General features: G+C 36.5%; 1 protein-coding gene across 15 annotated transcripts in view; it reads left to right on the top strand.

Moving 5' to 3' along the window:
• The window catches only part of ZNF280D (zinc finger protein 280D), a 53996-nt gene that overhangs the window by 15144 nt on the left and 21995 nt on the right, over nucleotides 1-16857 (top strand). For 13 of the 15 annotated variants that reach the window (XR_012630336.1, XR_012630337.1, XR_012630338.1 and 10 more), the window contains 9 exons: nucleotides 3653-3820; nucleotides 6282-6391; nucleotides 7995-8224; nucleotides 10625-10782; nucleotides 11195-11295; nucleotides 11392-11538; nucleotides 12137-12271; nucleotides 13853-14097; nucleotides 15104-15244. Coding sequence is in view for 12 of the 15 variants with exons in the window: in XM_074879900.1 (XP_074736001.1) it covers nucleotides 3653-3820; nucleotides 6282-6391; nucleotides 7995-8224; nucleotides 10625-10782; nucleotides 11195-11295; nucleotides 11392-11538; nucleotides 12137-12271; nucleotides 13853-14097; nucleotides 15104-15244 (1435 nt within the window). In the remaining 3 variants the exon portion in view is untranslated. The remainder of the gene's footprint in view (nucleotides 1-3652; nucleotides 3821-6281; nucleotides 6392-7994; nucleotides 8225-10624; nucleotides 10783-11194; nucleotides 11296-11391; nucleotides 11539-12136; nucleotides 12272-13852; nucleotides 14098-15103; nucleotides 15245-16857) is intronic. The other 2 variants (XM_074879906.1, XM_074879904.1) reach the window with 1 other exon arrangement.

Genomic DNA, 16857 nt, shown 5'->3' with positions numbered 1-16857 from the left:
CTATTAGTTACAGATGACAATCACTTCTGATCCTTCCATCAGGTAACAGGTTATGTCAATGAATGGCCTAACTGGTCATACTAACAAGTTATGTAGAACAGAGTGATTGCTAGTTTATTCTGCTTGATGTGATGATTTTGCATCTCTAATTTAGGCATTCACTCCAGATACTTATCAATGAAGGTTTGGTAGTACCTTTCCTTGCATGTGTCCAACTATTCTGCGATCTTGTTCTTGTCTTACTGGGTTAAATAGCTTTTTGTAAAGTAAGCAAATTTTATTTCATGCAAGTGGTTCAGTTTTCCAGCCCTTGCGGTTTGTGGGTTGGGGTTTTCTTGTTAATTTAGGACACCTGCTTGAATAGTTAGAAATTACTTGTATTAGTCTCTTACTGAGAAAAATTAAATACTTAAAAGGATCAAGGTTTGTAGTTCAAAGCGCCTTAAATATAGTATACTTAGTCTATGTTTATTTCTGTAGGATGGCAATAGAATTTAGAAATTTAAAGAAAAGGTTTATAATTGTGGGTTACAACACAAATATCTTTATGACACAGGAGGCAAGTTTAAGATACATTTCACTTCACCAAAAGGAAATGTTTGCATGTTCTGTAGTTTGGCTTGCATGGTGAGGTCGCATAACATGCTTATGTTCGTGTTCATTTGTGCTGATGCCTACGTGCCTGTGTTGGTGCTGTGCTTCCTCTAATTCGTATGGAGCACTGTGGGCACAAGACATTCTGGAATATGCTATTTAAAAACAGAATCCTTTTGGGAACTGGCCTGTGATACTCTGCAGGACTTCTTAACTCCTGTACATGGATCATTAAAGACACTTTTTAGCTCAATATAGCGTAAATATTTATTTCTGAGGTCTAAGCAGAGAAGTGACAAGCTGCTAATGGACACTAACCAAACATTTTGTTAGGTTGTTAAATAGGAGGTGGTGTTAAGTTAAACAGCATTTGTAACTTCAGGTTGGATGGGCCCTGGGGGGATGTATGTAAAACTAGCTTGCTTTCTGAGAGTATTTTGAGATCATTCTTTCACCCACTTGAGGAACCAGAAAATGCCATAACCAATAGAAGAACTGTTCTGAGGTATTTAGGAGCTGACTGGACTGTATACCTGCATTCATAGCACTAGATTGGTGAGGGACAGTGGATGAGAGGCCTGAAACAATTTGGCTTTCATGTCCATATTTTGTTAATTGATTGTTACCACAGCACATTTGATGCTTTCACTCTAGGTTACCATTTCTAATGTCTTCTGCCATCATTCATAAAATCAGGCCCAGCCACCACAGGTGCACATAAGTGTTAAGGGGTTTATAGTAGTGTTGTAATGTGTGTTTAGAAACCTGTTGGCAAGGTGATACCACAGCCAGTATATTTTCTCCTTCTTGCAATCATTTTAGGTACTGTACATAATAATACTGTCTATATGAGCGTAGCCAAATGTTTTGTAATAGCTATGGAATATTTACAGAAGTATTCACTAATAGGATGAAGTGCAGGTAATAGACTCCTGAACAGCCTGAAAACCAGAGAAGAATTGTTTGGCAGCTTTTCTTTGCCCACTTGAGTACCTGGAGTCCCGGACAGTTTCAGCTGTGTGGTGTGCAAAGTAGAGGACTGGACAAACTAGTCTGGAATGTGGATGATCCAAGGAATTCTTGTGTCCACGCACCAGCTGAGAGGCACTTTGATGACAAGATAATAATTGGTTTGATTATCTTTCAAAATAGGCTTTAAATTTTTTTAAATTGACAACAGAATTCAAATGCAAAACTATGTATATTCTCCCAGTATTATTGTAATTCTTCTGAAAGAGGGAAATTATTAGATCAGAGTTGTATAAACTGGGTTAAGAATGCTTACCTTCACAAATATATGAAACATTGTTCAAATTTTTGTCACAGATGTGTCAAGCTTTTTTAATTGAAATTATTACCGATTTTGTTAACATGTAAAAATAGTTGTTTTTTTCCAGATCAGGTTTTCTATAGTAAAATAAAATCCTTCACTGAAGATTCTTGTAGAAAACCTTCTGTTTTTTCCCTCTCCCTCATTACACAACTACACATAATTAAATACATAGCAGCAGTTCTTACTGTAGGTTGATGACCTGATGTTCAAATAGACTCAGTGATACAGACGAATGCTAAAGTCATGCCAGCTTTATGGAAGCCTTTGCTGATCAAGATGCATGTCAGTGTAACCAGCTCACATACCTAACAATGCCAAGTATAAATAAATAAAAAAACCCTAGGAAGCAGTAGTATGCAATACATAGCCTGTTTATTTTGTGAGTGGGTTAATTACCTTAGGCAAACAATGCATAGAGTGAGACATTTCAGTTTAGTATGTTTATGTCAGAAAGAAGAAAAGGTGTGGTACAAAGGAGAATGTTAGGGTGATTAAATACGTATATAGCAAGTGAATTACGTTTTCGTCTATATCAGGCGTAGTGTGAAAAATTCTCCTGGATGCTCAAATATCAGCATTCCCTGCTGGGAGTCTTTGCCTCTGGATTGAATGGGGAGACTATCCAGACTGGCAAAGTGTAGCTAGCTACCACTAAGTAAACACAACTTGAGGGTGGGAGGGGGTTGTTTTGTTTCTTCTCAGAAGAAGTTTGAATAATTTTGTGACACAAATTATCTCTGCTTGGTGAGAAGACTTTTAAAGATACTAATTCAGTTTCTTATTACACCCAAAGAAATCATTGGAGCAGGTACACCTTTGGGAGGGAAGTAGACAGTGTCCTTGGTTCAGATCATCGTGTCTGGAACTGAAGTCTGGACCCTGTCATAGTTCATGATAGTCTTAAGGTTGTTTGCAGTCTGATTGGGAGAGATTTACAAGGCTTGTGCTGGCGTTTCAGACTTCTTGGTATGTAGCTGTGCTTTTTCAGGTCTGCTTGAGGACTGATCTCTGTATTGAGATTACATCATCAGGGGTAATCTTACAGTAACAGAGACATGGCTTTCAGGACAAGATGGAGCCAAGTATTGATGGGCATGTTAATCAGGTACCAAACCTCTGAGTTTCCAAGTTGTTTTTTAGTGATTTTCTTTTTTTTAGAAGAAATACTGCAAACAGTAAGTGAATCAACTGTTTTTCAAAAGAGAGCAAATAGGTGTGCTGTGATTGCTTATTAGAAGTTACAACACTGTTTTCATTTTGCATACAAACTGAAGTCTCAAACGTTTTACAGAATTAAATAACAAACTAAACCAGCATTAACATAGGACCAGAAAAAAGGAGAGATGTCTTTCATCAGAAGGGCAGAGGTTGTTCCAAATAGCGGACTTTGCAGAAACCAGCTGCTTAGCTTAACTTTGTTACTGTGAACTGACCTTGTCTCAGATTAGTGTGGGTCAAGATGTGAAAAGTAGGCCAAGTAAGTTCAGGTGGCCATAGTATTATTTACTGGGTTTCAGGGATGTATCTTTTTGCATTTACCCTTTCCTTCTCCACTGGCCTTAGAATATTCAGTCTGAGTTGGATATTGTTTTCTTAACTTCTATATGGCTTACTTTAGGGAAATCTTAACTGCTTTATGACGATCCTCTAAAGTATAGGCACAACTAATGTGTTCATAATATACTATGGAAAAAAACTGAGGTTCTTTAATTTAAACCACTGTAGGTCTGAATGAGAGTGTTTTTGTATCTAAGCGTCCTGCTACTTCTGAAGGCAACACTGTAACTCCAAAAAAGGCCAAGTCTAATGAGGTTGGTGCTGGAAGCAATTCAGATGTTTCACCTACAGTTAACTCTCCAACAGTAACACCATCACAAAATGTATCTTCAAAAGGTAGGGTAGATCAAATGGCCTAGCTGTCAGTCCATGCATCTGTTTCATGGAAAACACTAGCACTCTTGTAATGTTTAAGTTGATTGGTATTATTAATGCTTAAGGCAATGTAAATAAGTAGCTCTGTTCTTATGCCTTAAAATAAGAAAAACCTTTCTATGCGAGGATTTACATACCTTTACAAATTAATACACCCAAAGTTATTACCTATTCAAATTTTATACCTTTATTGTTCAATAGGTATGTTTGAATTATATAAAGCAAAGATTTAGTGGCTGTGAAGACAGATGATCAAAATAAATACGCCTGACCTCATACTCTTAGTTCAGATTATCTATGTCAAAGAACTGAATAGAGAGCTTAAAGTTTAAAAAACAACCAATGAGAAAATCAGGATTGATTTGATTGAAGTTCTGTGACTGCTGAATTTATCAACTAATTCTGACTAGATAAAAGGAAGGGAAAAACCCCAACATTGTAGGAATGTTAGGCAAGGCAGCAAGGACTCAGACTGTGAAATCTCTATCTTTGGAGATATTCAGAAGCTGACTGGACATGGCTCTGAGCATCCTGATAAGGCTGGACTTGCTTTGAGTGGGAGGTTGGACAAAAACACCTCCATAGGTCCAACCTAAATTATTCTGTGACTCTGTAATTCGACTAAGTCTTGCAAAGTGTGTTTTGCAGTTCCCCCCTTTCTTCTGCAGTGGTATTTTTGACAGACTTGAAAATGGTAGTGGGAAGGGAGGAGGGGGATTTAAGTTTCAAAGAGGATGTTCCTGAAAAGACCTTTCCCTCCCTACAAGAAGAGAGGTAGTCTAGCTGTTTCAGTGTATTAATAATTGGGTGCATTTTCCTCCTGAGCTTAAAGGTGCTTTCCAGCTTATTGTGAAAAATGAGGAGTTACCTACAGTATGATTCTGTTTGGAATCATTTCATATCTGGGGTTTTTGCATGTCTTGTTTGCAGCTGGTTTCCTATCAGACTCTTCCCCAGCAACTAGAAGGAAGTGGCTATAATGTGGACTATTGCAGCACAAATATCTTCCTCCACCCTGTGTTGGGTAAAACAGATACTGTGCTGCAGCCTATAATATACAAAAGATAACTGGAGGATCTCACTAAATGCAGTAACAAAGTATTAGATCATATTCACTGAGAAATTTATGAGTTTGTCTCTAAGCCATCCCATGCTAGCATAGCAATTTCTAATCTGTCACAGAATCCAGCACTGAAGCACTGCAGAACATGAGATCTTGCTGCAGAACCTGTTTCCTTCCAACTCAGCTTGCACTTAGCTGTGACATGTCAAAACGTTGTACAAACTGTAATAGTGAAGACTTGCAGCACTGTTTTGCGGTATATCTCTTGCATGGCCATCCGCTCATGTGAAGGACTTTCTGCTTAATTATGATCCTTAGCAATACTGTTATCTTCAAGGAAAAACACTTTGATGTCTACCTCATGGACTATGCAAGACTATTTTTGTGAAAAAATGTTTAATGCTGTTGCATGGTCATCTCTTAACTCATACACTTACTCATTCCCTTGTTATAAGGTGGATGTATTTGCGTGTTTATTTTTATTACATTTTTTCATAGCCCTGGCGGAGTACAGTTGAGATGTTACTTAAAACTCTTCCTGTGTTTAACCTCTTCTCCTAAACTATTTACTCAGCATGGAGTCCTCCAGATCTGTGAATGACTTGAGAATGCAAGAGAACTTCATCTGGAAAAGTAGCTCTCGCTCTGAAGTTTTTTGACAGTTTGGAGAAAATTGGAAGCCTGGGTTTATTCATTAAAGTTTAAGCTAATGCAAAACTTTTTTGGTTTTGCTCAAAAGGTTTAATCATTTTATGTTGATAAGAGAAATACTATTTCCTTTCATTACTGGGAGTAATTATTTAGAGGATTTATTCTCTAGGTTCTCCAAAGACACCTTTGCTCAACAGGAATGATGCATCTGAATAGGCCTAGGTTCCAACAACTGTCCAGAGAGAAATATTCTCATCGTTGAGAACCAGATGGTGAAATTCCCTCCCAAACCCAGTTATCTGAACCCTATTGTGGTGATGATCAGGTCATGGCATAAAAGAAGTTTTACATGTTCATTTGAGAATTAAAGTTCTTAAAACAAAAACATCAAAAATCCATCCTGTCTGGGGGGTGGTGGGGGGGGTGGTGCACAGAATTAATACTTTATCTCTGTCATGCTACCTTTACTCCCTCCCATTTTTTCCTCATTAGTTAAGATTTTGTAAAAGTTGTTTATAGGTCTATATCAAAATGAACAAACTCAAACTCAGTTTGGAAAAAAGGAAGGGTAGTTAAGATGGTTGTAAAACCTTGCTTATGGTTACTACAACTACACCATTTGTAATAGTTTTCATTTGAAATAGCGTATTTTGCTAGAAAAATAATAAATTGAGTATTATGAATCTTAACATACTTTAAATTTTACAGGTACAAATGTTGCATCAAGCACCATTAAAAATGGAGGACCTTTTCCACGAGCTTGTCCAAAGTGCAATATTCATTTCAATCTTATGGATCCTCTAAAAAATCATATGAAGGTAAGATATTTGGGGGCTGGTAAACATTGTAACAAACTTACGTGAGCTTGTGTTTGGTTATGAAAGTGCCATGGTTTGATATGAAGATAGTCAAGATAGTCTGACTTCTGGCTATGATCAACCAGAGCCTAAATGCTCGATGTCTTGCAGTCATGGAGAGGAAGAATGGAGTAGGAGAGCTCTTAATCTTGCCACTTTTTTCCTTATTTTCCAATGAGTTGAGGCATATTTGCTGTGTCTGTATGATTTCTCTCTGCCACAGCTGTGACTTCCTGAACCATTGGCCAGATTCAGGTGAATTTAATGAATGTAAGTGCCTATAATAATAGGCAGCCAGTTGACCCACATCTATGTTATATTGCTACTGAGACAAAGATGACAGAGTAAACTTACCTTTTTATCTTGATACATCACTTCATAGCTAAAAAAAGTTAAGCTGAGGGGGAAAACTTAATTTGTGGCTCATATATGAACATTGTGAGAATCAAAGCTTTCAGAAACTAAGCATTGCTTAGTCTGCGTATGAAACTACTCAGAAACATTATGAAACTTCTGGAAACATTGTTTCCTGGAAAATAATTACTAATATTTAGCAAAGATTCATACAATTCTCAGGCATGTGTATTCCAATTCAGGGGGCAGAGAAGTGGCTTTCCATTCTATGGACAATGTGAATAACCTGTGCAAAAAGGAATACGAACTATGATGTAATAGAAATCTGTGAGGCTCTGAGTTACTGTTAACTCAGATCATTCTGATTTACTGGGCTTATACCCTAAATGGTAGCTACTGTCCTCTTGAGCTTCAAATCACAATTAAGAAGCATATGTAAGAGTGGAAGAAAATCAAGGGTTTTATCTTTAGTCATTATTTGTAAAAAATAGTTTTTGCACTGAGTACATCAGCTGCATGGAAGAACCATTGAAGTGGTTTTACTTAGTATTATTTAATTACATTTTTAGTTAAAATAGAAAGTAGTCCTGCACAATAGAAGCCATTATTCAGCAGGAGAAAGGTACCTGTCCTCTGAAACATCCTGATTTTGTTAGAAACTTCATAGCATCTTCCGTATGAAATGTTTCATATTTTTTAAATGTTAAGTTTCATAGTATAGCTATTGAGTTAAGCATTTATGTACACTTCGACATAAAGAAGCTTGAACAATGTGTGCTGTGTGACTTAGGATTTCTGAATTTTTCAGTAATGCTGGAAAGAACTTCTGCAGGTTTCAACATATGTCCTTTCCAAAGAAATAAAAGATAAAACTTTCCATTAAGTTCTCAGTAAACTTATGCTTGTCAGCAAAATACTTGCATAAAAGCTGCTTTTCTAGCTTAAATTCATTTTACGTGAACCTATGAGAATAATCCCTTTTCAGTTTTCATAATATATAGTGTTTTATTACCTAAACACTACTTAAAGATCAGTTATTGTTCAAAATCCTTATGTGAATATGAATAAAGTCGATGTGCTGGAGAACTGATCTTTGTATCTAACTCTAGGGGCTTCAGTTTTTAAAATGGTGTTGTCATTGATGCAGTTTGGTAAGAGATACTGATAGCTTTGTGTCTGTCTGTGTCTTCTCCCCCCTCTTTCCATCCAGTATTGTTGTCCAGATATGGTAAATAACTTTTTCCTGGGAATGGTCAAAACAGAATGTTCAAGCACAACAAGCAAGACTGCTGAATCTGAGAAAGGAAAATTGATTATGTTGGTTAATGACTTTTATTATGGGAAACATGAAGGTGACACCCAGCAGGTGCAACAGGAGCAGAAGACTCATACAACATTTAAGTGCTTCAGTTGTTTGAAAGTTCTTAAAAATAACATAAGGTATTTGAACTCCCTTCCTCAATTGTTTGTTAATCCCTACAGCCCATAGCACTTAGTTTCGTGCATTAAAAATTTGTGTCTCAAATAGAATTTTTTTTTTTCTTCTTGAAAACTGATAATATTGGGTGACTGAACAGAAATTTCAGTATGCATGTATGGCCGTAACTTAACCTGTTCAGATTAGAGTACGAATTTTAATGGTGTCTAACATAAACAGTAGAGTTTTAAGGAGAGCAGTTGTAGGACTTTGGGGTTAGAAAGGGCAACACAAAGTATTTTACAATTTGCCATCTGGATTGATGGTGATATCAGTAGATGCGAGTGTTAATTCCCTTTAGGGATGCACAATGACTAATAGTTGGTGGTTTACTTATGTAACATCTGTTATTTTGATGGAATAATTTTACCTTCAAATGCTGCAAAAAACTTCAGTAAGCTGTTTTAATAGGTAGACAAGTTCATGTCATTGTTTCTTTGGAAGTTAAGGTCATTGAACTTCATTATATGCATTCTTCAAGGGAAGCTGAAGTAGCAGAATGTAAAACTGAAAAATGGACTTTCTTCAAAGGGCACGGTCTGCAAGTTAAAATTAACAGGTTTATGCTAACATTAGACCCATATTACTGCACAAACCAGAAGTTTCATGTAATCACAAACATTATATTTGTTATTAATCATTAAGTATGTGTAAATCCTCAGTAAAAGTGCCAGTAATTTGTCTTAAGCAGCTTGAAAATGTTGTATGTTCTTAGACTTCAAAAGAGTTTACTCTCACGATTTTATAGTTCTTGTTAATTATGGCATTTCTTCCCTTGCAATTTAACTTCTTAAGAGCAGTAAACTGCTTGATAGGTCCAAGAGGTTTTTCTTCTGTCTTTGTACGCATAATACTTCTCAAATAAGGCTTTCTTGCAGTAGCATGAGAAGTAGTCCACAGAAAGAATGCTTTATTAAGATACTGGGTTTATTTTAAAAACTGTTTTTCAGGCACTGGTTTCTACTCAGTGTTATACTGTATGCTATTGGTGCTGTGGTGCCTGTGTGTTCCACAGCAGGTCATTAAAAACGAGCACTTCATTTTTTCTTTTAATTTCTCTAGAGTTGACTTTCAGTGATAGTGATTTTTGCTGTAACTTTGTGGCTGTATACCATAGTTCTGTAACCTCAGAATTTTTATTCCAAGGTGTATTTTACACCTTTAACCATTTATAGTGGACAAAATAGATACTTAGTATCTCTGTACTTTTAGAGGAAGTTTTCTGGACCTTAGTTCAGAAAAGCACAAAGTAATTAATCAGGGTAGTCCCCTTCTTCCTTTAAAAGATCTATAGTTGAACACACCATTGAAATAATGTTAGGATAACATGCAGTACTGGTGTCAATTCCTTTCTTCTGCATAGGTACCTGGATATCTTCAGTTAGGTCTTTTTTTTTTTTTTGCTTTTTTTTAAGCAACTGCATGATATTAGAAGCTTGAGCTCAGGCAACTACTCTCCTTTCTCATTTGTTTTTTCCGGTTCCAAGGTCACCACTTTGAGAGCTATATTCCTTTTGTGAGTGTGACCTAGTTCCTCTGGCTGTACTGAAATGAAGCACATTCAAAATAGAACAGTTTTTGAAGTTTAACAGTAGTGGGTTGTACAGCTAACCTGTCCTTGTGCTGTTCCACCAGTAACTCTGACCTGCCCAATGTTGTCATGGGTACCTAGGCTTTTCAGCCAAAATAGGTTCCTACTACAGATAGGTGGACATACTAATGAGGAAAAGGTGGTAACATACCACCAAGTTGCTCATACTCATGCTTGTCAGCTGTCTAGTGGCATTCTTTGATAACTGTCCTTCATAAGGACTTCAACTTCAGTTCTAAATGCTTCATACAAAGAAAGCTCCTGGAACCTTGCCAGGTTTGGATGGAGGTGCTTTCAAGTAAAGCTATAATGACCTAATTGCAGATATGTTCTTGCTACTTAATAGTTTTCAGCAGAGCTAAAGTTACACTTGTTTCAGAATGTGGCTTTGAGACTGGTGGTGGTGAAGTGTGAACAACTGATGCGTTTTTGTGGTTGTTGCCTTTGCTCATTTCTCTTTATTTCAAGGCAAGAATTTTGTCTAAGCAAACATGAAAAATGCAATAGACTGCTTAGTCTTAGAATATATTTCAGATAACTTGCATATTCCTTATAATAGTCAAGGTTTCTTGTTAAGCTTTGAAAGATGATTTCTGGCATAGTCAGCTTGCTTAACTTTGTTGCCTTTTTTTTCCTTAAATGTTTTTTTTAAATTGAGAAGTCATTACAGAATAAAGTTTCTAAAGAATCCTGTACATCTTGCTTGTGATGTGTCATGTGTAGTGGATGTTAAAACATAGGGTTTTTTTCACCTTTTTGCTGTCGCTTAAAGGTTTATGAACCACATGAAACATCACTTGGAGCTTGAGAAGCAGAGCAGTGAAAGCTGGGAAAGCCACACCACCTGCCAGCACTGTTACCGTCAGTTTCCCACCCCTTTCCAGCTGCAGTGCCACATTGAAAGTACACACACGCCTTACGAGTCATCTAGTAAGTTGGATTGTAACACACTGAACTCTTCTGTAACCTAAATTTTTTAGATATTTTCTGACTTCGCTGGTTTTTAACTTCAGAATAAAGCTATTTTACTTCAAGAGCAATAACCTTGAGATTTAAAATAGGAGCTTAGCACTCATTTATGTTAGGGCAATGTGTGTGGGGAAAAAAAAACTTAAAAAGCATTTTGGCTTTTTAATTGAAAGCTGCAAGAATTCATGTTGTTTAAGGACCTTGCACTCCTTGCTTCCTGAAATTGTACATGGAATTCCTTCTGAAGAGTAGAATAATCGTTAAATTGCTTTACCTTTATAGATATATACAGTTCACATATACATACATATTATAATTTATCTCCTTATGACCCCAAACAAATTTCTTTTTTCTCATTTTTCACTTGTTCTAGCAATTTGTAAAATCTGCGAATTATCCTTTGAAACAGAGCAAGTTCTTCTGCAACATATGAAGGACAATCATAAGCCAGGTGAAATGCCGTATGTTTGCCAGGTATCTCAGAATGACTGTTTTGTATTCAGATTACACCACCCCCCTGTCTTTACTGTCAATAAACTTTTAACAAGAAAGTCAAACTTCTTGTTTTAGGTATGCAACTACAGATCCTCAGCTTTTTCAGATGTAGAAACACATTTTAGAACAGTTCATGAAAATACAAAACACTTGCTATGCCCGTTTTGCCTCAAAGTAATTAAAATTGGAGCACCGTATATGCATCATTACATGAGGCATCAGGTAAGCAAATATTTTCTATCCTTAACACTAGAAAAATATGATATATATGTAATGAATCTCTGGAAAAAAAGGTGTAATTGATTTGTATGGTTGTTACTGGATAAGAAGAGTTAATAAAACGTGGTAGAAGAATTGTGACTGCTTCTTTTGATAAGTCTTTAAGAGAATTACTAGACTTCGTCATGTGTTTGTGTGACAACAACTCCCTGTTTAAAAAAAAAAAAATCTCTGAATATCCTTGAAAGAATATCTCTGCTGTTTGGTTTCTTCATTAAGGTGTAGTGATGTGTTCTGCTTTTCTTGAGGTTACTATCTAACCTTTCACTAATTCAAGGAGAGAAAAAGATTATGAAGTATTGTGTCTTCCTGTAACTGGTAACCTGATTCATCCTCCTTAGTAATGACACTGCCTTGCATTTTCAAGTATTTACATATTCTTTCTTTAATTCCTACACAGTGTCTTGGCTTTGTACAATATTACAAGTTTGTCCAGTTGATGTTTTAGAAACTGGATGACCATTGCTTGAGACAAACTAGGGCTGGAGTATTGTTTGTCATGACATTATGCTTACTGTAGATTGTCTTCCATTCTTAAAAGAAAAAAGGAATATATCGTTGCACTAAGTGCAGACTGCAATTTTTGACATGCAAAGAAAAAATGGATCACAAGACTCAGCATCACCGAACATTTAGGAAACCCAAACAGTTAGAAGGATTGCCTCCTGGAACAAAGGTAAGTGTTCATACAGAAAAATTAGAGGGGACAAAGGAAAAAAAATTACTGGTAGAGAAAGGGATGGAATAGAAAGAAGTGCTCTTCTTTCTTTTCCAGAGCACAGTTTTGTTTGGTTTTGGGTTTTTTGCTACCTCTAAAACTAAAACTCTAAAAAATACTCCTGTTACAAGAATTGCCAGGCACAGTTTATGACTTCTTTCTGGTGATCTGTGGTGGTCCTCTCTCTCTTCCTATTCTTCCATTCATGTGTAGTTCAGTCAGTGTTGCTGCTTTCTTGAAATTAACCTCTTGGTTAATTTGCCTCCTCTCATTTATCCCTTCTTGTGCTAAGAGAAAAGGAGATAGTCTGGATGTTGGTCAGAGGGTCTGCATCATTTTTGGATGTTGGTCTGCATCATTTTTTGTGAAAGATTTTCAACCTGTGGAAAGTGGTGGCAAAAAAATCTTAGAGCGCAAGACCTACTCCTCCGTGGACAATATGTGCTTAATACTGAGTTTACCAAGTTTTTTTTTTAGTTCCAGCATTTGAAGAGGAAAAAAATCCCCACAATTTCTGCTAAGTGTTTTGTGAAGTAAACTTGGGTCTTCTCAGAACACTTAGGCTATCCTTAAATCATTCTTCTGTTTCTCGAGAAGGAACCACTTAGACTAGGATTTTTCTGTAGATTTCAGGACTTTCTCCTGCATTTCTTTTAATGAAGTGTGAAGATATATGTCCTTTCAGTTGAAAGGAAGAAGAAAATTAACATTTTGATCAGCTCTTCACAGTTCATTGGCTGTGGAATCAGGAAGGAAAAATGACTGAGGTTGATGTTGACTGTGTTGCTTGGCAGAATTTAAAGCTTTGATGCTCTAGTCTGTAACAATACTTCAGTTTTCTGAAGATTTCAGGGTCTTCGTGATCTAATAAAAGCTTAGATTATGTTATAATTTCAGTGTTAGTAGACCTGGACAGAATGTAGATGATGAGACTGAAGAGCTTGGAACCAGGTTTAGAACATGAGGTGCTTCTAAACTACGATTATGGGCAAGAAGTATAATTCGGAGTCATGCTGCAAATGAAAACTGGAAAAACTGGATTTAAGGGCAAGACAAGGGAGTGCAGTAATGCCAGGTGAGAGGTCAGAAACCAGAATTAGTCCTTGGGGGTCTAGGATGAGGAGCAAAAATATCTGAAGGAAGTAAATTGGCTAATCATGAGGCAATAAGACACAGGGCTTTTCTTAAATCCAGGCACTGATAGGATTGTTTGACATTATTCTTAGTAAGGCTAATTGATCTGATCCTTCTGTTTATTTTCCATAGCTACATTTTTTTTAAGAAAGCAGGATGTAGTCAGTTGCAGGTCTGAAAAGAGAGCAGTGTGTTTTGTCATGGCGATTTCCACCAAAACAGCTTTTTAAGCATCCAGTAGACTGAGGTTAGGTTTACTCTTTCGTATTTCTCAAAGCAGTCTTTACTGAGGAGTGTTTCTTATGCTATAATTTTTGTCCTAAAGTGGCTTAAACTTTGAGAAAAATAGAAATGGGAACTTAGAAAGCTTAAATCTAAAAATTTTTTTCAATTTCATACTTGTAGGTGACTATTCGAGCATCTATTGGATCTCTTCAATCAGGATCATCAGCTACATCTTCTGTTAGTACAAGCACTTCCACGTTTCAGTTATCACCTAAAGCTAAAAATACAACCACTAAAAATCATAACAAATCTAATACAAATAAGTCAAAAGCTAAATCAAAATCAACTACATCAAGGAAGCAAAATGCATGGACCAATAGCAAAAAAAAAAAAGAAGTTACAAATACAGCATTGCATAATTTAAGGTAAAATATTAGTATTAAACATATCTTTAAGTATACTTTGAATATAAATAATCATTTAATTATCTTTCGATAACTTCTAATATTGCAATACAGAAGATTTGTCATTGCAGTTTTGCAGAAAAATCAGGCACATAAGCTTTTCACATACTGGTACTGTGATTATAATTCTGTATCTTCATTCACCAATTTTGTTGGTGGTAGAGTACTTTATGATGGAAGAACGGATGTTCTGGAAACTTTTCTGTGCTAAACTTAGAATTTTTCTCTGCACAGAGCCACAGACTCTTGAAATACTGACTCATTAGGCAGATTTATGTTTAAAATTGACCTGTAGAGGGGAATATGTCTGCCTGGGTGTTCTTTGCAAGTTTTCTTATGGAGGGGAAAGTCTTTTCCTCCTTCCATTTTTTTAAGGGTTTTATTTGAACCTGTTATTTAAAAGGTTAAGTCTTGTCTGTCCTAGGAGATACCTTAATTTGGGAGCTACCAAAACAAAATCGAGAAAGTAAAAGCAAGCTGTTAGGAGAATGCTGTCCTTATATTTACTTATAATTTGCCTGGGGTTTGCTATCCTTTTATTAATAATTTAATAGGTTTTTTTATGGACTAGAATGTAATTTCATTGGCTAAGATGAGTTAGCAATTTTCTTTGTCAGAGATTGTATCTGTCTCCCTTCCACTAAGGTGCTAACGCTCACAGTGTGTAGCCGAGACATCCAAAAACGGCCAGCAGAATTGGGGGAGAAGAGGATTACATTCTTGCTTTGTAGATATTTCAAAGCTTGTGGGGAATATCAGGGGTGACAGGAAAACCAAAGGGTTTTTTCTGTGCATTTTTCACGTGTGCTAACATAACCCATAAGTATTTAACTGATGCATTTTTAAGTTCTTCATTTTTTCACCTAATGTAGACAGGCTTGCTACTGACTTAAAACAAGAAGTTTGTAATAGTTATCTTGTCTTAAAGGGTTGGTATTGACTATTAACTTTTTCATATTACTGTTAGGTATCGTTTGGGAGCTCACAAATGTATTGAGTGTTACTCGGAAATAAAAGATTTTGCAAGCCATTTTCCTGCTTATGTCCACTGTAGCTTATGCAGATACAACACTAGCTGTAGCAAAGCCTATGTGAATCACATGATGAGGTAAGAACTCTTCGAAGTTTTGACTGGGTTATCAAATAGTTCCTAAGTTCATATAGGGTGTGCTAAGCCTTTCTATTAGCTGAATTTTGAACTGGGTCGTAGGACTGGCAGGGAAATGTGTAAGGATTTTTACTTTGTAATGAGGGCCTAAACCCATGTTCTTGTTTTGCCGTAAAAACCCAGTGGTTCAGGCAGTGTTCTATCTTTGCTTCAGAGTTTCTATGGCATCTTCCATAACCATTTCAGCCAGACTTAAATAATGACTAATTGTTGCGTGCTTCTGGGTTTCAGATTGAATACCTCATCTGATTTTACAAGTGCTGAATGCATACAGCCACAGTTATTGCTGATGAAATCTGTGCTCAGAATACTATGTAAAGGATGTCTCAAATAGCATAGTCAAGGGGATACTTTTTCATATACTACCTCTGGTCATCTGTAAAAATAACGTCTCATTTTGCAGGAGGTTTGTCACTGATTTTGAGACAGTGTAGAATGTTAGTGATGACAGCTGTAAAGAAGCCTGCTAAGAAAACAAATGCATTAGTTTTCAGAGCAATAGTATTATACTATGCAATAATTAGACACAGGTCACGTAGCAGTGACAGGAAAAGAAAATTTTGAGAACCTATTTGTTAATCCTGTGCCCTGAACAAGCCAAGTTGTGGGGAAAAAAACAGAATGCAATTGTCTTTTTGAATACATGTACATATAAAATACCTTGACATTTTTGAATGCTAGAATTCTTGGAATTTATGACCCGAGTCTTTACAAGTTATTGTATATATTTTATATGTTGACCTATTCATATTAATTTCAATGCTCATGTAAGTCCTAGGCTGAAATAGTTACACGCTTTTATGCATATAATCTACTGATTGCATGCTTAAATAATAAAAATTAATGTGCATAGTTGTGGCTGTGCAAGAGTAAGTTTACTGGGAAGGGGAGAGGGGAATCTAAGGTAAACTGTTGCTACTGTTGCCCATGTTCTGGGTGTTGTCAAATTCAACCCTGCAGTAAAACAGCCTGTCTGTTGTCCTCTGTCTCCTTGGTGTACTAATGCTCCCGCTACCTTGACCCCTTGCAGCACCTATCATCACCTTTTTTGGTGAGTGTGAGGAACAAGGGATGGTGAGGAGGGAGGCTGTTTCTGCAGTAACAGCCCCCGTACATCAGCTTCTCGCTTTTTGTTTCGTACGGGAGTACAGTGTTGGCACATTCTTAATCTGCATATGAGAATTTACAGGTTGTCTGAAAATTTGAAGCCATCTCATTAGGAAGCATGAGTTCAAAGTTTTGCAGCCTCTGTGGAGCACTGTATAGCTACAACCATGGTGCTGCAAGAGCTAAACTGCTGATGGAAATGATGTAACTATGTTCTTGCAGGACTGTGCTGACAAATTTAAGCCTTGGCCCTCCTAAACTAGTTATTTACAAGAGAGACAGTGTTTTGAACTAGAGCTGAGATTCACAAACCTGTAAGCTTTCAGCAATTTAATGTTTTGGAATAATGCAGGTCAGTAATTGAGCCTTCTATTTTCATGCATTGTCATAAGCAAATTGCAGTACCACATACAGAGTAGGGGATGTGTGGAGTAATGTACTCAAAA

The sequence above is a fragment of the Strix uralensis genome, chromosome 11, assembly GCF_047716275.1.
Source record: "Strix uralensis isolate ZFMK-TIS-50842 chromosome 11, bStrUra1, whole genome shotgun sequence".
NCBI lineage: Eukaryota > Metazoa > Chordata > Aves > Strigiformes > Strigidae > Strix > Strix uralensis.
This window is presented reverse-complemented; position numbering and strand designations above follow the sequence as displayed.